This window comes from Condylura cristata, unplaced genomic scaffold, assembly GCF_000260355.1.
Source record: "Condylura cristata isolate star-nosed mole 26May11 unplaced genomic scaffold, ConCri1.0 scaffold00005, whole genome shotgun sequence".
In the NCBI taxonomy this organism is placed as follows: Eukaryota; Metazoa; Chordata; class Mammalia; order Eulipotyphla; family Talpidae; genus Condylura; species Condylura cristata.
In genome coordinates, this window is record NW_004567106.1 from 34,975,174 (window position 1) to 34,997,382 (window position 22,209).

Here is a 22,209-nt window from a genome sequence, read left to right on the forward strand (position 1 = left end):
AAAAAAAAATATTCCAAAACATTACAAGCTAATTTGTGTATATGATCAGCATATGAATAGTATACTGTTTTCTCTTTAGACTAGGAAATATTTCAAAAGTGAACTCATTTACAAATATTTCCTAATTCCTCCTATGCAAAATTTCAAATGACTTCCACAATTTCTTAAATGAGATAATTTCAGTAATCTCTACTTTTCTATGCTCTCTATTCAATCTATTCCTTTTGTAGATACTTTTTGTTCCACTTCACCCTTTAGTGTTTTGCTCTTTTTAATATTTGGTTTTATCAGTTTTTTGCATTCTAAAAATTTGAAGACAATGTTTTTATTCAATTCTTTTGAGTAGGGAAGAGCTCAAATGTTTGGGGTATGTGATCCTAGCCCATTTGTCATATTGGGGACTTGATCTATTTCCTAACTAAACAATAACATATATGACCATTTTCTGCTATTACTATATGCTACTTAGTTGCATGTTGAATCTACTCATATTCGGTTAATGGGTTTCTGTGCTTTGGACTGTTGTTTATGTTGGTTGGTTTTATAATTTATATGTTACAATTTAAACCCATGCCAAAATAACTACTGTGATTTCAGATATTAAATAACACAAATTTTACTTAAATATTTTACAGATAGCTTTCGAAGACGGGATACTGCTCAGCAAGGTGTTGTGAATTTCCCATATGATGATGTAAGTCTCAGTTATTAAGAACTAAGCAGGCTGGCAAGACGTACAAAATGGGCATCCTTTTTGAAGTTAGCTATTAAGAACATTTAATGATACCTGAACAATCAAAATAAAATGGTCAGAAAGAGCTACTATTCAAAATTCATCACTAATTGCATATATCACAACTAGTCTTATCTTAGACCACTGTTTGATTTGCATAAAAAGACAGCGCAAAGTCTGTCTTACTGGCCTAATTAGCTAGGTCACTTAGGCAGGTGTCTTTCTTGCTCTGAGACCATTTGAGGAATGAAGCAGCAGTAATAATGCTTTCATTGAAAAACCCCATGTATCTGGTTTTGTCTTTTCTAAAAACATCATGCCAGTCTTTGAAAGTAGCTTTAACAGCTCACAGTTGTACTTGGCACATATTCTTCATTGAAGACATAGTCAGAGTCTTAAGTCACAATCTAAAACAAGTTATGAAGCCACCCCACTAAATGAGGCAGGGTAAGGTCATGTAAGTGTGATGTTATTAGTTAGATATGCATAACCAAGCTAGAGAGCATTTCTCCATTTTTGTTCAACCATTGATTTAAAAAAAAAAATCTATCAGACTTTAAGTAATTATGCTGATATTCTAAAATCATTTTCCATATAAAATCCAAAGATGCAGTTATGACGACACTTTTAAAAGACTTGGTTGTATATAAATATACTTATTGTTAAAATGTGATCTCTTTTAGTGTGTGTCACTTCTCAGTGACAGTTGTGTTATGCTTCTCCAAGGACACTGAGGCAGCTTGTGACCTCAAGTGGGGCTACTAAAAGATACCTAATCATCTAGATCCTTAGCTTCTTTTTCTCTGAATTAGGGATAATTACGTTTGCCTTGCAGGAATGCTGCAGAGTAAAATGCACATTACCTCATAACTGTAGGAGGAGTGTAAAAAAGAAAATTTGATGGAAAAAGCAGTTTACTAGTTTGTGGTTCGTAGTCAACAATCAGCAATTATTGAGGCAAAAACTCAGGTTTCTGAATTATACGGGAATTCTGTGCATACATATATTTGCTTACAAGGACTTATTTTTAAAAACAAATTTTAAGTGAACAGACTGTTTAAAGGGACCCTGCAAGAATAGTGGGGTAATACTGTACGTTTGGAAGTCCCCACATCACATACCAGTGTAAATTCAATTGTTACCTGTATTGGTGGGTGACATGACCATGACCATTTTGAGATATCATTTGGAATTGAACTAATGATTTATATTTTGGAGTAAGATCTGTTTCCTGTAAGAAGTATGTGTGAAACCCACTGAATTTCATATTAGAGTGCTGCTTTCAAAAAATGAGCCTTTCTATCCATCATTTACTTTTACCTTAGAATTTTTTTAAATACACAATTCAAGTTAGAATACCAATGTTTATCTGCATAAAAATAAGCAAGGGTTATTAAGTGTCATTCAAGTGTAATGCTGACCTCTTTCTTTCAGTTCATTCAGTGTGTCATGAGTGTTTAAAGCAAGAAGGAGCTGTATGAACATATTCGACTTTCCAGCTGGAGTTCTCTTTTGCTCACTCTGCCTTCAGTAATATTGTAAACTGGTATCACCATGCTTCCTTAGCAGCTCCTGTAAAGGTTTACTACTTATGTACAATTGAAACTTTATTTTTAGTTTTGATAATAAATTCTTTGGAATTTTAATATAAGGTCAAGTTGATTATATCATGTAGAACTTCCTTGAACCACTGTCAAGCATGTCTTTTCTTGCTAAGCCTCTTTTTATGTAAATTTAAGTGTATAGATGTTAAAGCATATTCTATATTTTTTATTGTAGTATATAAAAACTTGTCAGCCAATTATAGCTGTTGCGTTTCTTAACTGGACTTTTAAATGGTATTGAAAGCTTTTGGTGTGGAGTGTTCTTCTCATGTGAAGATTTTATAACCACATAGATGCAAAACAAAACAGTGACAAATTTCAGGGCTCACATTAATGGAAAATCAGCACAGGTTTTAAGGCTTACAGGTATTTTGATGGCCACATGAATGAACAGGGAACATGTATGATTATTTTCTACCTCTTACCTACTTCATAATTTGGTAATCTTAATAACGATATTAAGAACTTGTACATTATAAGCTTAACTATGTAAACAAAAAATTGATCAAAAAAAGTCTAAGCATATGAAAATATTAATTATGGCTATTTTGACTTTGTTTTTGAATTCTAGATGACTTTAATTTCCTTTATATATCTCAGTATTTTCTAAGATTCCTATAATGTGTGATTTCCTTTTAAAAATCAGAAGGATGTTAATTTTTAAAATATTGGTACTTCCATTTTGATATAATAGGCATTCACTCTTTAAAATATGTACAACAAAAGGACTGGAAAAAATAACAAAATGTTGATGTGTCTACCCCTAGAAGTCAAGATCATGAATTCATTTTCTCCCTTTTACTTTTCCAAATATTTTCAGATAAGAAAGTATTCACTTTATAGTGAAAAAAAACAAAACAAACATTTTAAAAAAGCTATGAGCTTTGGAGTAACACCTGGATGCCAATGCTGGCTGTGCTTCTTACTCAGGATTTGGTTTGATTATTTTCTATAACCTCAGCCTTACTTTCCCTGTCTCTGAAAAGGAGCTATTTCATGGGTAGCTTAAATATGAATAGTATATTAGTTTAGTAAGCACCAATCAGGTTTCTGTTTCTTATATTGACTGCCTGATTTGCTCTATTTAATAGATAACACAATGAAATTAGTCTATTTTCTTCTTACCAGCAGCCTATCTTTTTTTTTTTTAGGGTGTCATGTGAGAGTGAAATAATAGAGCTATTTGGATGATCAATTAAACAGTCATCAATCAGTGAAAATAAAACACTTTCTAAGCATGCTTAGCTGCATTAAACTATTTCTTAAACTAGCACATGTATGCATACTCACTCACTTAAATATTTTTTCAACTTATATATGGGTGATTCCAACATGTTAAGGAGGAAGGCCTGTGCGGACCCAAATGCATAGGCTATATTTGAACTATCTTATTGCTGTGGCAAATTCCAAGGTATAGTTCTGAAGTATTTTTGGGTAAATGCTGAAGTATTAAAAAACTATGACCCTGGAACTACCTAATTTATTTTTAAATATTGATATCTTATAACAAGTCTGCTTATCATTTCTGCTATTACTTCCTTTCCAAAGCAGGGAGCCAAGTCTTCAATGTCTTTGCAGTTAGAAAGCTTTCTTTTCCTTGACAAATTTCATTTGTCCATTCCCTTTGACTGCAGGAATTCTTCATAACAAGTGAATCTCGTGTTACCTTATTTCCTTTTTGTTGCATTCTGTGTTTCATTAATTATATACTGCCAGTGTTGCCTCACCCACTTTTCTTGTTTTGTTTTCTTAAAGTATCTAGTTGGAGCATGATAAAGCTGTGAGCTCAAACTTGAATTACTTAGAGAACTAGATTCCTCAAATAATTCCAACTCAAGGTTTTAGACATGTGGGCTTTAGTTTTGTGCTTCAAGAGATTCCTGATTATATTATAAAGTATTTGACTCTTTCCAAACATGTCCATGAGAATGTGGCTGCAAAGGGCCTGGTGTGTCTTCCCTGGGAACAATGGTGTAGATTCACCCCAGTGCAGTCTTATTTAATGAATCCTGGCTCTCCTGTTGAGTCAAAGTGGAATATAGACTTCACTTCTGCATGATATTCCAGGTGGAATGATCAGCCCATGAGTTAGCATGCAAGTGAAATCTTACCTCTGAAACATGTTTTTGCACTGCTGCATCAGTTTTCATCTTAAATCATTATATACCTTGAATATTATAAGAAATAGGGCTATATGTAACCACAATAAAAAATTTTAAATTTCATAATAAATGTGTAAACTCTTAGTCGATGACTTTGACTTTTCTCATATTACTCATTAACATCGTAACTTCCAGGCCTCCCAGATGGCACAGGGGTTAAGGCTCAGCGCTGTCAAGCTACTTGCAGCCACTGCAGTATGAGTTCAATCCCAGCTAGGGAGATGACCCACGTGGCACAGCAGGCCTCCCCTGTCTCACCCACTGCTCCCCCTTAGTATATTTCAGTAGATATGCCTCTTTTGCTCCCCACTCTGTCTCTAGTGAGTCCTCTAACCTCAGCCCCCACCCCCAGCACCTCTGGCCTACATCACGTTTCTTGTATGCATAAATAAATCTTTTAAAAAAATTTTTTACCTTTTCCTACAATGATGATACCTGATGGAGAGATTCCTAATGTTACCACAATTAGGAGTTTAACAAGCACAAAAAATAAAATAGCAGCTCGGCTATTTACAACTACCTTTTAATTCCATAGACCATGAGCTGAAAACAAGGACATTGGGTAAAAACTTGAGGTTAGATGGCTGCTTAGGAAATCAATGAAGACAGGTGACACATTTTTAGGCCATGAATTCATGAACCTCAACTGAATTCCCAGAGCCCAGTGCTTTAGAATGTGACACGACTAAGTTTTCAAAATGTAGTACCACTACCTGGGCCCAGTAGAGATAACTGATCCTTATAAGGTGAAGGAGAAAAAAATTTGTATAAAACAGAGGTGACTACTACGACCCAGCTGAGGAAACTACCCACAAAGTGAACACTCAAGCTTTACTACAGGATCCTTGCACAACTATTCCCTGAACAAGATGGGTTTGAACTTCGAGTCCACTGATAGACGGATTCAGTCATCCTGAAACAAGTCACTTGGCTGAATCCCCAGGTAATGGAACTTGGGAGGTATAAAGAGCTAAGTTACACACGGATACCCAACTGCTCAGGAGGTGGATAGGCTGGCTTCCTTCACTACACACCCCCTCACTATTCCACAGCCCAAACTGTGCAAAGGCCAGCTGAGTTTTTCATCATGTACTTTTATGACATTATGGGACAGGGGAAAAAAGGAACCTCTAAAAGTATTCTCACAAAGCTCGAAGAAACACAGTGGCTGGGAGGAAAATAGGATTAAAGGGAGCCCTGCATAAAATAACAAATATTTTATTGAAAGTCACTTTATTCATGTTACAATGCGAGTAACATAGAAAACCATGGTATCTTATCAGCTTAAATGTGAATACTAGTAAAATTGTGCCAGAAAGTTACAGTGACCTTTAAAAACAGCAAGATTATTTACCTACAATATAAGAACAGTTTTATAACTTGAACAGCCATAAAACAAATCACATGTTGCTCAGGAAAGCAGTTGCCATGTACAATTCAGTTGGTGTTTGCCAAAACCTAGTTATTTTTAAAATAGCTTAAGAACCTGAAGTGCAGCATAGCAGAGAATGTTAAAATGATGTCAATCTAAATATATATACACATACATGATTACTGTTTACCAAAAGTGAATCCATGCTATTAACACTTCCCCATGAAGTGCCTTCCGCTATCTGTAGGTGAGATGTCACCCCCTCAGAGATGATAGATGTGGAAAACACTAACTAGACCTACAATGACTGACATGAACTGCTGTGTTAGGTAGAATGCCCAGTTTCTAAGTGTTTGGGGGATGCTAGATTAAAGGGGCAATTCTCTTCCTACAAGTTAAGAAAGGAATATATGCTTACTTATACTGAATAACCTTTTGTTAAACATTTTTACTTGTAGAATTAAAAAAAAGTCTATACAAAACAAAGGTGTTGGGTCATTTTTACCCATTAAAAACACTGGCTGTAGAATCGTAGTTTGATTTTGTGCTGGATTAGAAAAGAAAAGTGGGATTTCAAATCAGGCAGTGATATACATGTATAATTAGGAAGAATTACTTATTATTACTGAATAAATGTATTCATTCATATCAGCACTTTCCATATTGTTCTCTGGTATAATGTAGCACCGCAGTATTTAAAGATTTGGGGGGCTATTTGCATTATTTTAAAGTTTGACCTTCAAAACAAATCCACATCAGAAGCTTTAAAAAGAGGGTAAGCCCTAAAGAAATATTGTATGTATTTGTTTTTTGATTTGAAGGAAAATGCCCTTCATAAACTCTTTGAAAACTTTATGTACGACCTTGTTATGTACATTAACAAAATTGCTTAGAATCATTGTATGCCTTTTTGTTAAAACAAATAAACAAACAAACAAAAAAAACCCCACACACACATTTTCCCTGGTTTGAATTTTAAAGATACCTAGAAACATGAAATGATGCTGCCAGCTTTAAAGCACCTCCTGGTATGATTTAATACACAGCCTATCAACAATGCCACAGGGACACATCAGGCAGAGTGACTGGCCCTTCATGAACCTAGACCATGAAGCCTTTTTAGAGCCAACACTCAGTAAAAACAGCAAAGCACACAAGTAGGCTCCCAGCACCCCTTTCCCCGTCACACTTCCAAGCAGCCATCTGGAGCTCTTCTGCATACCTGGCTTTTGACCAATTTGTGTGATCTCCATTTGGGGCCCATGTCAGGCACTCTCTATACACTCCCAGGGCTTACTGCTTTTTTCTCCCTTGGCTTGCAAAATACACCCTGAAGAGCCATCTTTTAGTGATTCCAAAGTTGCATAATCATATTAAGTGCCAACAGGAGCAATCTGAAGAGAATTCCATTACCCTTCACCCCAACTCTGTATCCCTATGGTTCTCCCAAGTGCCAGTTTCACCAAAGAAAGGACTTACCTTGAAGACAGCCACTGAAGAGGGAGCTACTTTGAAGTAGGAAGGGCCTGGAACAAATCCCACAGCGAGGATGCTTACTCCTTATCAGGCTCTGAATACGAAGGCCAAAATACAGGCAGGTTTGTTTTGAATGTTTTATTTCTACTTCTAATCTGAACCAGAAGATGCTCCATTTTGAGAATTTTTAAAGCAGGGAATAAAAAGAACCGAAATATCCCCTGATTTCTAAGGTCTTACTGCATCTTTGTTTGCTCTGCTTCTGCAAGCGAAGAAATGGATCTTCTTGAATTAAAAGCACATGTGTTATGAACAAAAGCCAACAGTGCCTGGCAGGTGTGACTGTGCCTACACTCCACTCCCCACACCTGACACTTGGTGGATGCAGTGCTGCTTCTAGCAAATTTTCACAAGAGCCAGCTGGGCACTTCACAGTATGATAAATAGGGGAAACTGTGAAGTCCTAGCTCTCCTGGTGGAAAGTTGCAGCATCCAATTTCGTCTTATCCATCCAGAAAATAGCTCAAATGGGAAAAACAAAAAGTTTAAGCTCCAAATCAAGCCCTGTTTCATAGGTTGCTTCTTACACACTTTAAGTTAGTAGAGTGAAAATAAGAAATTTATCATGATTCCATTTCTTAAGTGAATGGGTGGGATGTGGGTAGTAATTAACAGGAAAACATAGACATGAAAGGAAAAAGATAATTAGGACTGTAAAAAAAAAAATAGGCATTGAGCCACAAATAGGTGTCAAGAGTATTTCATGGAAAACTCCAGTCACTCTATCAACAGGTAAGATGACACTTAAAACGTGCCGGCCTAGAGGCCAGCATGCAGCAGCCAGCGGTTCCCTGTTAGACTAAGGCTTGGTCATCTGCGCTTCTTCCTTTGCTCTCTCCATTCATTATACACCTCATTTCCCCCTCCCACAAGTTACTTGATATCCTTCCAATAAATTACATTTCCTTTAAGTTAAAGGATATAAAGTAAAATAAAAGTCTTTTCTTTGGATATGGGTTTATTATCATGTTGAATAACATAAGGAACTATTTAAAGCACTAAATATATGAGGCAAAAATAGAATTGCATGACAACAAGAAATGAAGAACGGATGAAATAAATAAACTTGACTTTTGACACACTGAAAGCAGTGAATAGAACTACCAATTCCCTCTGGCCCAAGGTAACTATAAGAAGTAAAGAACAAAATCATAAAATGTAGTCACAAAGATCTGGACTAATGGTCAGAATTAACTTATGCAGATCTTCAAGGGAATCCATGAAGGAAAAAAAAAATGTAAGCATGTGCTGGATTTCAAACAAATAATTCACTGGCAGTGTACAGAATATCTAATTTTATATTTTTAGCAACTTCTTATAAACACCTACCAATATTATACTCAAAAATCTATACTGGACTGACTTTAAGTATAAACACTATAAACCTTTTTAAACAAGAGGAAACAATATAGAATAAATTGTAGTGTTACTTAATAAAGCACCTATATCAAACTGAAAATTATGTTTGGTATTTTAATCCGAAATTTACTGTATTAGTCAACAATGTTTAAGGAATAGCACTGGGTTTCTCAGAGAAACATAGCAGAGTCAGCACATTGAAAACCTCCATTGTGCTGCACTGTTTGAGCAGTTTACTCCTCCCTACAAGTTACAGGTAACTGGGGACCAGTGTACCTGGGATACTGCAGACGGACACCACTTCCTGTCTAAAGAAAATGGATAGACTCAAGAAACTAGCTAGTCTAGTTAGTCACCTCATTTGTCAACTTTAATGGAGAAATTTAACTGTTTCTTTAAATCTCATTTTACTTCACTATCATGATTGTGGATAAATGGAACCTCTCAGACAGCCGGTTGTCAAACTTATACATGCACAACATGTCAGAAAGGAAAAAAGGCATACAATGGGATAACAACAACAACAACAAAAAAAACAAATCACTGCTCCCTCTGCTCAGATAATAGTCCTCTATCTGACTGTGGAACATAAATATTTGTGGATTGATACAAGTTGTTATTTGAACTCAAAGTTCCTTTCCAAAATAGGTAATTATTTTTAAAATGCTGTGCTTGTATTTAGTGCCATGGGTCTATTCTCCCTGCCTCAGTGGATGAGAAGGCATAAGAAATATTAAGATTTAATATATTTAGAACACCAGTATAAGTACATATATAGGACTTTTGGAAACTATCCTTTGAGATTATAAATGAATTAAGGAATGCTGCAAATGACTCTGAATGTTCAAACATTGTTAGACACCCAGAATTAAAACTAGTATAAAATCATAATCTCCAAATAAGACTTCATTCACTTCCATTTGAAAGTTATTACCAACGAGGATGACTATGAAAGATACACCTCTACAACATCCATGTTTTCCAAAAGGCACATAATTTTCACATAAAAATAATTGAGAGGCTGAGAAAGAAGTAGGTGAAGGGGGATTGTTGACTATGTAGCTAATCATTTGTAGATTCATTTAAAGTAGGGTTGTGTAATCATAACTAGGAAGCATATTTACACGAGGTACCATACATTCAAATCTAGAAACTCTTTTATAGTCAAAATAAAACTTGTAGCATTAACACTTTATATACTCAATACCAGAAAACATTCAGTGCACATTAAAGTGATGTTAGTGAAAAGCCACTTTATTTGCTACATCTTTAAATCTGTCTGCCCTACTGTCGTTGGCTTGGATGGTGTGGTAACTGTCAATGTCATCCAACACTCACCAAACCTTAGTCTGTTTGATGGTTCCGTTGTAGTACCTACAATCACATTCCTTCTTGTCATATAAAATTCTGTTTATACTTTATAGTTTTCAATGATTAAACTGCTTTTCAAGGGTTTTCAAAGACTTTCAGGAGAGAGGTCCATTACAGAAGACATAAATACATAGACCATTAAAACAATCCCTTCTAACTCAACCCATAAGTTGGGCATCCAGGATGATTATACATGGAGGTGAGATGAGTTTTTTTTTCCTATAGGAAAATCTCTTCACTACAGGAAGAAATCAAATTTAGAAGATAATTCTGAAATCTTGTCTACAGATTACACTCCTCTCAAGAGAAAGAAGAGAAAATGAGGAAATTCAGAAGTACTCTTCATATCAAGTCTTTTGATCCATCAATCTCTGAACTTACTACAACAGCCTCCTTAAGGAAGCTTTTTGTAAGAATGACAGGACTGCATTATAACAGCTATAAAACTTTCAGTGTAAAGAAGCAGCTTCCACATCCAATTTTCATTTTTCTATGCATGAAAAATATGTAGAGTTCAACATACCATATTCTCCCTCTGTCAGCTGTTTAGCTAAATTCACATTTGCCACACACATGGTTTTAGGTTTAGCTTAACCCTTTTAGGTTTCTTGAGGCCCCAGTCTGGCTAGTAGAACCATCCATCACTTTGTTTCAAAGTCAGTATGGAATGACCTGTTGGGACTCAGGAGTCATTAATTATTATTATCCTTAATAACAGAGGAAAAGTTGTTTTCACTAAAATAGATCATCTCCCAGATAAGGGTGGGTAGAAAGTTTTGCTGAAGAACAAAACTGCAGATCATAAAGGGTAGATAACGGGCAATCTGGAAGCTACCAATGCTTCAGCAAGCAGCCTGTGGTCTCATGGGTCTTTGGTACACTTGTATAATCAGCACAGCATATGCTGTGGCCTCACAGGCCTCAGGGTGAGACTAGCAATGTGCTCTGGTCCTGAAATACAGCCATTGCTGAAGCACGTACAGCAACCCCCAGAAAGTGGTCAGGCTGGAGGATTCCCAGAGAGCAGCAGGGTGGCTGGAGGCAGGATAGCCACTGCATTATTAGACTTCTTCTCAGCCAGTTTGGGAGGCGCCAAATTTTGCTGGGCATTTTGCTCTCTAGATCAGTTAAAAACTCAGTGAATCTGCCTCCAGACTGTACAGACTGTACAGTTTAAAGGGATACCACATTTTTTAAAACAAAGACCAATTATGGAGAGACACTTTTACAGCACTGACCTCTATATTTACATCATTGGATTATAATTGTTAAAAGACCATTTGATGGAGGAGGATAGTATGATTGTGACTGATTGTTTTTAGGCATTTGGCAAAATACACTTGTGTGTGAGAGCTGCTTTTTTATTTTAAAAATGTTTACATATGTACAAGAGTCCTTGTATGCTGATATAAATAAGAAAAGTAAAAAAACAAAACAAAATACATGTTTAAGGTTTAGCATATGGAATATTAGCCTCTCAAAGCTTTAAAGTCCTGCAGAAAAATCCTATGGGCTTTAGCTCTGCATGCTAGTTTCTAATATGGGATGTTTCCTTAAATGTGGAAAACAAACAGAAGCTTCATGCACATAGCATTACTGTCTACAATGAGGATGTGCTTCAGAATGTCAAGTTCTGAATCCACTATTGTCCCTTAGGAAACTGGCTACATTTGGGTCGTGTGTTAATTTTAGTGATTGTTCTACATATGTCTGTCATGCGGATTATCCATTAACATACCAGTACCTTTATTGTTCCATGTTACAGTGTAACATTTCAGCAATTCTTTTCATGGTTCAGTTAAATCCTAAGCCAATGACAAAAAGAAGATGGTATTGAGATGAGAGACTTGGCTTCCTCTCTTCTTTGATATCTCAGAGAGTCTTCATATTGTCTGAAGAGCAGATAGATTTGCAGTGACTCCATGAGGCTGGGTTTCTATAAAAGTTGAAGTAAACAGTTTCGATGTATCACGTGTAAACAGTTGATCTTTAAATGGATGTCTCCCATAGCTGCACAATTGAGAGAAACAAAATCGCGTACTGTGAGAACAGGAAACAAAGGTATTCTGAGCTATGGAGATGAAAAAGGTTTGGTGATTCCAGCTATATTTATGTGATTGTAGATACACACTCTTGTGAAGACTAACAAAAGTTGATAGACAAATAAATAAACTTTCTAGTTATCAGCTGAGTCCACTAAAACTGTGCCTGAACTTTTTGAACTGCCATGTTTTAATACAAAAAAATCCTCACATCTTTATTTGATGTTACTCAAAATTTTGAATAAATTAAATATTGTATCTCAAATAAAATAAAATTATTTTAATTCTATGCACTCCCTGGCTTTCCCCAAGATTCTGATATAGCCAGTCAGTGTAGTGGTTCTGAATTCAGCTGCCCACTTGAATGACCTGGGAAAGTTTTTAAAGACCCACTGCTCAATCAGTGCCCCCACACTGAACTAAATCTCTCTGAATGGGACTAAAAATCAGTATATTTTAAAAGTTGTGCAGATCACTCCCATGTATAGACAATGTTGAAAATTACTGACTTTAGGGATTGTGATTTCATCAATACTCCAAGCACCCAGTTAGGAATCCCAGTTAGGAATCCCTTCCTAGAGCCTATGATAAAACTATACATTCTCCAGCTCCATCACAGACTCCTAGAAAATCTTTCTCTTCCCTGAGCTGACATAGTAGAGTAGAATGACATCTCAGGGCAAGATGTCAATTCTTTACTTCCCTCACCTGGGGCTTTTTCCACTAGTTATTCTTATGGGCCCTGTTTATATCCAATTTCTACAATGTTCAGTAATTGCCCTAATGAACTGAAAATATCTCTGCCAGAAACAGTATATATGAATGGAGCCAAGATCACCAGAAAAGGAAAACCATTTAAAATTTATATCAATTTTAATAAAAAATGCTTCTGGGCATTCTAGCTATAATTCTTATAAACACGAACAAAGAAAGTCGAAGGCCAATGTGACTAAGTGCATCCTATTTCTATCCAAATTCCATTTTTATTGGAAATCTGAGGCATGTAATTTTACATTTAGTGAGTTTCTTGGAAAGATAAATGTAAATATCTGTGCCTCAGTGGATGTTTCTATATAGCTTCCCCTAAAACATTCTTGTAAATTTTTCATTGCTATCAATCTTGTCCTTTGGAAACCAAATCTCTCAACTGTGAAGACTTCCATGCATGGATGCTACTTGTTGCTGGAGATTATGGCAGATGAATGGTTGAACAAGGGTGTGTAGGGTGTTTGAGTCAAAGAAAATCTGGATTAATGCTCAGAATAAAAAATTCACACTTTAGTGAGAATTTCCTCACAAATGGTTATGACAATCAAACAAGTAACTACCTGCAAAAAAGAAGAAAAGAACAAAGGAATGGCACTAGGAAAGCCTAAAGGTCATGACTATTCCAACAAGGAAGAAACAAGGAATTGTCAGTCCATCACTTAGGAATAGGCTTGACTCTGGCAATGTCTGGATGGCTGTAAAGAGGCTAACAAGAAGATCTAGTTGTCTGCTTCTCCAGAATCAGTTGCCACTGTCCTGCAGGAGACTGCTCCATGCTCCTGTGAACTCCACAGCAGACAGAAATACCCAGGACATTCATACTATTGTCCCAGCAGCTAGAGTCTTCATAGCCGTCCCATTCAGGCCAATGAAGGGGCCATGGGACAGTCATTTCTAGGGAGCTTCATTTTCATGGGCTCCCTTGTGGGAAAGGCTCTAATAACCTGAGACTTGGCATGGCAACAGATGAGATAATATCCCCAAGTAGCAAAGAGAAAACAGCAAGGTAGACAATTGGTCAGAGAAAATGAATGGTGTTCTAGTTAGAAAATTCCTTGGAGAGGGGAGGCATGCCATCACCTGAGATTTCATTACCACAGCACAAGAACAACTGGATATCTACTGAAAATCATTTACAAAGCCAGAAAACTGAGTGCTGAGAATCTTTGCTATCTTCTTTCCCCATTTCCCATATTCACATAAAATTATTAACAAAATACTACTGATTGTTTTTAAGGCTTTTGATTATAGTAATCTTATTCTTTACAAATGAATTGCATTTTCCTACCAACTCTGAGTAGATAGTGTGAAAAGGTGAATGACTCCTCTTAACTCCAAGCTTTAAGATCCAAGAAGCTCTAAAGCATCTTTCAAAATCAAATAGTCGAGGAACCACAGGGCCACTATAAGAAAAATCTTCCCAATATTTCAAAGCTTTATTTTATTTTCCTCAAAACTATTTTTGAGAACATTAACATTATAGTGCAACTGGCTATGACAGAACCTGGATATCAATGAAGGCAGCTATTCTTTAGTCATATGTCTCACATCTCTGAGGTCTATTCTGCTCTCCAGACTCCACTATTTCTCATAATGAATGTGTTCTAGTAATGTTATGAGACAGAGTAGAATTATCATTAAAAGGTAAAAGAGGACTTAGTATTTAAATAAAACTCATGGGAAATAATTTTTTCTAAAAATAACCAACTCCCTGTTTTTAAGTCTGGCTTTCTTAAATAAAAATGTTGCTAAGTCTCACCATATCCTTTGCCATGTTCTTTTAATATTACAGATTTTCAATTCACCATCTCTTGTGTTAAAATTTGATTCCCAACTCTCAGACATTAATCTGATTATGTCACAAGTTGTTATCCTTAAAATCCCACTGGGTATTACTAGCCAGTGAAGAGCTTGAGTAATAGGCAATAGGTACAGAAAGAAGTCAAGTTTACTTAGTCTCTGGCATTTCTAGTTACATTTGAAAACTTACAACAAAATCTTATAAAGCAAAATAAATTCCCATATCTATTTTAGGCTGTAAACATATTATCTACAATGTATAATAATAGGTAGATGTATAGTAATGAATTATTAGTATATGCCAAATAGTTCTAAAATTTGTCTATGTACTAATTAGACTAGCTTGCAAATATAAATCTGAGCCCCAAAGCTTCCCAAATATTTTATTTTTCAAACTTTTTTCTTTTTCTTAAGAAAAAAAAGTAAAATTGACTCTCTCTTTTAAAATGTGAGTGGATGAACAATGGTGACTGAGAAAGTCAGTATATGAAAGAGGTTTCCACATACCCTGGCACTTTGTCGGTTCACTTTCTTCTCCTCATCGGGAAGTGGAGGCATTGGGTAAGGGTACTTTCTGCTGGAGGCAATAGACCCAGTGGATGAGGAAGGAGATTTGGCAGGAGATAAAGTCCTGAGATGTTGAGAACACATGAAATAAATATTATGCGACTGCCTAATAACTTTTTTGCAAATATATTAAAACTGGGTTCAGAACAAACCCTATTATTTTTACTTCCATAAGCCACTACTGAAAGGCTTACCTACCAAAAGATACTTTTATCCACAACACTGGAATGTTGGAATTTTATCTTCCTACTTTCATAAAGGCCACTAATTGTCTAAATGTTAGTACACAGAAGCATAGAACTAGAAAGCTAGTGATGTATCATTTAGAATAGGTAAGAAGCTAAAATGGAGAAGAGATAAAATTATTCTAAGAGCTCATAATGGTAAACTAAATGTATAACAGTAATCTGCCTTATTTTTACCACTTCATGTACACGTTTTTAAAATAGCAATTTCAACTATATTTCTAAGGTGTGAAATTACAATTCATTTATTAGTTGCTAAGTCATACATCAGTTTACACAAAATTCATGCATTCAGAGGCCAGTGTGTTAGTTATGAAAGAACAAAGGCAAATACAAGGTTTTTAATAATAAATTAGTAAACATGCAAGCAGTAAGAAGTGCAGAGTTCCAGCCAAACAAAGAATCTGATGAGAACATACAAAAATGGTCTGATTAGTCTCTACCATAAGCATTTTGGTACTGGGAAGATTTTAAGCCATAGAAGTCAATCTTGATAACTCATGTAAGGTCCACTTGTCATGTCAATAAAGTAGCTACACCTTATTGAACTGGATTTCACTAAAACTAAAACACAATAACAAAAACTCTTCCTATCTGGATAAAGTGCTATCTTCTCATTGAAATAATCCATATGAAAGATCTACTTAAGCTCTTTGGTACATTTATGCTGCTCTTTTTGAGTCTACATGTGTGGTGGTAATATTTGTGACTAAGCAGAACATACTGGAAGAGCTCATTCCCAGACTGTTGTCTTTAAAGTGGGGGGAAAACAGCCAAGATTGAAAAATGTGAATTCACACTGTATCAATAGGAAATAGATGTCATAATTTTCTGCAGTAACATTCACAACTGTTACCACCACACATGGTGACTCCCCAGTTCCTGGGGCTTAGTGGGAATGAACCACGTCTTGAGTTGGTTACCCCACCCAAGGACAGCACAAGCACTTACTTCAGCAGGATGCACAGCATCTGCTTGACGTGTTGGGAGGCAGGGTGCCACTGGGTAGGGGAATGTTCACTGCCTGTGCTACTAGCAACAATGTAAAGGTGTCTCTTCTTCTCCCTTACTAAATTTTGGTTTCCAACCATACATTTTCCATTGTCCTAGCTCTGTCAGGTTTTCAAATTAGTTTGTATCTTTGAGATATAACCTAAGGTTTGAAAATATTTTTTCTACAAAATCTAAGGTCCAACTGAACATTCTCACTCTATTGTAAGAATCAAGAGTGGTTTCATTTACTTTTAATATGTAACTTCAAATGTTTTTTCTATTTCTAACAAGTGTCTTGGGCTGTAGTGTAACTCTAGTTAAAATACTGGTGTTGACTGGCTTCGTTCTATTAAGGAGCAGGTGGGTAGAACTAAGAGTAGCACTTCAAATCTTCCACAGCACTATAAAGCAATTTAATATTGTACAACTGTAACATTTTTTCAGCTGAAAATTAACAATTTTTTTTTTAAATTTTAGGACAACATTCAAACTGGGCTATGATCTTAAAGAAACAAATTCAGTATATGTAGAAAAAAGCCAAACTTTTGCATTTAGTTATTTAAATACATGTTCTAAAACCTGAGTTTAGATTTTTAGCTAAATCGCTACTGATAAGATCAAGTAGTCAGGAAAAGCTAGTCAGGCATACACATGACTAACTTTCATTTTTCTTAGGGGATTGTGTAAAACACTTACTGCAACATGTATGTCCATAAGCATGAGCCGTTTGCTTATGACTTCACACTTATGCCAGCCATTCACATGGCATGGCCACGTGAGCAGTCTCTTGTACACAAGCACACCACTACAAAGAAGGGGACTAAATCTCCAGTCTTCCCTTCAAATATTTTGCCCTTGCCAAGGGAACATTAGGTATTATCCATAATTCCAAAGACATTGCCCACTTTTCACAATAGTTAACTCTCATTTTAGACCCTGAGAGCAAGAGTATCCATGTTGGACAATTTAGTAAGGGCAAGGAACATAAGGTCCCATAGGTTGGGTGGTGTGTGTCAGCATAAAAGGAAGATGGAGAGCACTAAGACAGGAATCACAATAAGGAGAAAACAAGGTAAAGGCACGTCAGTTAAGAAAAAAAAAAAAAAGTAAAAATTCCTTACAAATGTCTAAAAAAGGACATTTCTTCAAAACTGCCTCCAGGCTTTTTCCCGACCCTGGCTACTTGCCTGCTAATTCCAATCTGGCTTTTACTGAAAAGTAGGCACCAGCCTAGCTTATTCATTTATAAAAAAATCTTTGGACAAATGTCAACCACTATAATTATTGCATTTTTAAAACCCAATAACTTAGTGAGTCACATGTTCGAGTTATACAGTGAAGTCATGCCTGTGTACCAATAGATTGCTATGTACCTTGGGACTATATTAGACTTGCTGGGCTTGCCTCCTGTAGATAGGCCTGAAAGGCCAAGTTAAATCAGATCTGCTCCCTAACACAGGCGAAAACCAGGTTGTCACTCATGGGGAACCTAAGTTCTTATTCACTTGGCTGTGTTCAGATGCAATTTTTTTAGTGGTCTAATCTAGAGAATTCATAGTATTCTAGGATATGATGTAAGTTGTCACTACTCTGCTGCTTTGAAGTAATTACAGTGAGAGGGCAATGGAATAGATTTTGGAGTTATATGCATCTAGGCTTATGTTTCTGGTTCTGACTACTAGCTCTGACTGCCTTAAGTTATACTTTGTGCCTCAGTTTCCTCCATTCATAGTAAGGGAATGAAAATTCCTGTATCTCATGAGACTGGAATACATAAAGGTTGAGAGTAGTTACTGAAGCATGGCATGTGTTATCATCTTGAGTTATTATGAGTTATAAAACATAACAGTTATGAGTTTCTTTTTAGAGATACTGCATTTTCCAAAGTCACTGATGAAGTGGGTAATAGCAAGAGTAAGGATATTTTCCAAAAGCATGTAAAGCACTGTCACCAACAGATACACCTCATAACAAGGGTATGGACAGACAATACTCCTGCTTTGACCCTCCCCCCACCTTCCTGATCACCGGAATATGTGCTGACAATGTGAGAGACAACTGTCATATCAGAACTGGTAAGAGAGCACATTAGAGGCACTCTAATCATTCAAAATTTTTTAGTACATTCTTTGCTTTTCATGGTTATGTGAATACTCTATTTGAAATTCTAGACTGCATTAGGAGTAGTTTACTGCAGTCCCAATGTCTCCAGGACATTTTGATAATGATGCCACAAACCCCACACCAGATGGGTGATTGGTAAAGTAAGTGACCTTTACCCTCCTTGGTGGTTTAGGCAGGAGAGATATAATCCTGAATGATCCAGCAGCAGTAAATCTCTTCTACATGAGATGAAGCAAAGGGGTGGCGAAGTATAAACCAAGGTGTGGATATACTTTGGGCATTCAATGTAATGCTTAGCTTGAATGGAAAGTGAATGAAATTCTCTCTGTTGCATTAGACCCATTGTGTTAAAAGTTCTGGGATTTCAAGTCACTATTTCTACAGAAATTTGTTTTGACTTTTAAAACTTACCAGTATAACCCTTATTGATTAAAAAAAAAATGGGTTAAGTTATAACCCTCCACTGAATTACATCGAACCTTTAACACACATAAGTAGATTAATTCTTATTGTAACCATCCAGTGTAGGAAATAGCATCTCAGATTAAGAGAAGAGACAAAGGAACCCTCTAAAATTGCCCTTGCAGCTTTGCACGTGCAACGAGGGATGCTAAAGCATTTCCCCATCCAAACTGTATTTAGTCATGCAGCTTCTGGGCAGACCTGGGTGCTGATTTTAAGAAATGTGAACTCTTTTCTGGGAGCCACATAAACTACTCAGTTCACCCAGGGGAGGTGAATCAACTCTTCCGGGGTACCATTTCACAAATTACTACTAAGTCCACTTAGTAATAAAAGCCCTAGTTCATATGAGATCAACATCATACTTTTTTTTTTTGTTCCATAACTGATACAAATTACAATCTGCCCACAAGCCTGAGGAAAGTAGAAAGGAAAATTAGGATTGCAGGTGAGCCAAGATTCCAAATAACGTTCAAAATAGCTTACCTGTCTTCCTGACGTTGGCCATCTTGGAAGCTACAGGTGAGGGTGGGATGTTTGAATGTGAGTGTATGTGTATGAAGTTCAGTGTTGGAAAGTGGAATAAGCAAAGGGACAGGGAAGGAGGGGAGGGATGGGGTTAAAAAAAAGCAGGATATATTTTTTTGTGAGCAGGCAAGGGTTATGCTTTCCTTGGGGTATATGCAAATGTATGGATCAAATTAAAATGCAGTAGGTCTAATCATTTTCTCAAACTATACATGTCTAAACTAAATGGTACACTGGAAGAGAAAGTCCACCTTATATGGGTGCTGAGAGTTAAATACACACACACACAAACATATATATATATATATATATTTAGTATCTGTTAAATGCTGACCCAAGTCAAGGCAATAAGTATTCTAAAAGTTTATTATCAGAAGAGGCAGTAAATGACTACATTTTTTCTTTACACTAGTTGTCCACAGAGTAATGAGATATAAAGTGGACATGTACCTCTAGGAAATAACTTTGCTATTACAAATAGTAAAAACAAAATCCATTAAGAGCTCTTGGAAATTCTCTCTGACCTCTAATGTTACACTGAGCTGCAGTGAATTAATTTAACAGTTTCTAAAGTATACAAATACTCCGCTCATCTGTGAATCAAGAACATGTTTCCAGTCTGTTTCCTGTTCTATTTGAAGTATTAGACCATGACATTCTCATTAGCATTTAAAAAAAATCCTTAGATCCTTTATTGAGAATCTGTAGAATACTTTTCTCAGCACAGCCCTTCTCTGGTAGCAAATGGCTGTAATGAAAAAAACCTAAACTCTTTCTACAAACTCTCATATGGTGAATATTCTCTCAATTTTCAAGTTAAATCAAATGAATGTTTTATTCAACATAGATTTCATTTAGTTTCTTTTCATGTGTTTCCTTACGTTTTTGTATGCACTATGCACTCTTAAGGCAGTAAGTAGGAAAATAAGCATTATGACATTGCTAAATTCTAGAAATTAAATTTTTCAGGTTAATAGTGCTTCTTTATTAGTGGAAAGTATATTTCATGCCCATAGAACACTACATAGCATAAATGAAGAGAAAGCTACTAAAAAGCTCAAGATGGTAATAAGGACATGCACTAAATGACAACCCTTTCAAATAGCTTCATTTGAAACATTCAGGAAAGAACTAGACTTGCTCATGAAGCCAAAAACAGATCAAAAGGCAGCAAATAAACAAGGACCCTTTCCACCCCTGGGAACTTGTATTGGGAGATACAAGAGAGAGAGCCAGTCACACTACATTATTTGTATGTGCTGGGAGAGTTTAAAAAGTATATAAAATTAATTTATAAAATACCTAAAGTATGGTCCTTCAGTGTTTTTATTCACATCTTCTACCCACTTAGCTACATTATAGTCTCTTTTGAACCATGGATTTAAATACCTGCAGAAAGCAATGGAAGGAACAAAGAAAGCAGAACAAGATAGAAAATCTGAAAATACACAGCACAAGCTTAAGCAAGGATGTCTTCACCCTCCAAATGCAAGTGACTATGGCAAATAAACCAGAATGGACGTTGGGTGATAGTGAGGCAGTCTGTACAATGACATGAAGATAAACTCTGCTATGACAAGGCTCAAGGCATTGTAGAACATATTTAACATTTCAAGGAAAGCTTTTTCAGTGGTTTCCCAAAGTGAACCAGAAGCTTTCTTTCAATCATAATAACATCAGTAGTCCCATTCACCCACCTCCAAAGTGGCTTTTCCCAGGCCACCTCTCATTTGGCTTCTTGGTTTTCAAATGATAAATGGTGCTTTTTGAAAACATTCAGATGGCTGCAATTCCAACCTGGCATTTGGGTATATAACACCCAAGAGCAATTAAAAGGAGCAAAGTTCTCTTTCCAATATGAAAAGAAGGACTTTACATACATAGCCTCTGTCTTACTTCCATAGCTGATCCCAAGCTGGAAATAATGAGAAAGGTGCCCCATTGGCTCTATAAGGAACAGAAAGGGCCCCACTCTTCGGATCCTGGAGCCCCAAATGCACATGAATGTGGTCCAAACAGGCCTCCATGACCTTGAGGCTGGATTTAGCAAATTAGTTGTAGTTGCAATGTTCATTCTTCCACTTGTGCACTCCAGACTGTACTCCAGTCTTGTTTCCAATAGGAAACGACCCTCAGAAGCTGCCTTCCAAGTATCTGATCATGAATTATGAGAGTGACTGCCAGAGGACAATAATGACCTTGATTAGTTAGCATTTCCCTGATAGACCTGGTGAAGTCCCCATCAAAATTGCTATGCAAAAGAAATTTTAAAAAATAGTAAAATTGGGAGTTCAAGGTGTTTTTTTAGGGTTTCTTTTCACTTTTACACTGAGAGTCAAGCAAACTCAGCCCCTTAAATTATGACCCTGGAAAATAAATGTAGATTAAACAAATTAGGTCTTGGAATCATCTGGAGGTTTTACTGAATTTTCTCATTAAAAAATAACTTCTAGAAATACTAGATAATGAAGTTCCAAGCTCTATAAAATATTTAAGGTTACTTAAAAACAGACCTGGGGAAATTATAAAATATACTACTCATT

General features: G+C 36.2%; 2 protein-coding genes across 12 annotated transcripts in view; one reads left to right on the top strand and one right to left on the bottom strand.

Moving 5' to 3' along the window:
* Positions 1 to 4,582, top strand: part of SRI (sorcin) — a 15,239-nt gene extending 10,657 nt beyond the window's left edge. Inside the window, exons 7-8 of the mRNA XM_004676864.2 lie at positions 636 to 694; positions 2,168 to 4,582. Of these exons, the coding sequence (XP_004676921.1) occupies positions 636 to 694; positions 2,168 to 2,194 (86 nt within the window). The 3' untranslated portion in view covers positions 2,195 to 4,582. The remainder of the gene's footprint in view (positions 1 to 635; positions 695 to 2,167) is intronic.
* Positions 4,583 to 5,701: 1,119 nt separating this feature from the next.
* The window catches only part of ADAM22 (ADAM metallopeptidase domain 22), a 186,668-nt gene continuing 170,160 nt past the window's right edge, over positions 5,702 to 22,209 (bottom strand). For 4 of the 11 annotated variants that reach the window (XM_012720863.1, XM_012720859.1, XM_012720860.1 and 1 more), the window contains 4 exons: positions 20,969 to 21,055; positions 19,625 to 19,654; positions 15,255 to 15,378; positions 5,702 to 12,147 (listed from right to left, as the gene is read on the bottom strand). In XM_012720863.1, coding sequence (XP_012576317.1) covers positions 12,127 to 12,147; positions 15,255 to 15,378; positions 19,625 to 19,654; positions 20,969 to 21,055 — 262 coding nt within the window. In that variant the 3' untranslated portion in view covers positions 5,702 to 12,126. The remainder of the gene's footprint in view (positions 12,148 to 15,254; positions 15,379 to 19,624; positions 19,655 to 20,968; positions 21,056 to 22,209) is intronic. The other 7 variants (XM_004676867.2, XM_004676865.2, XM_012720864.1 and 4 more) reach the window with 3 other exon arrangements.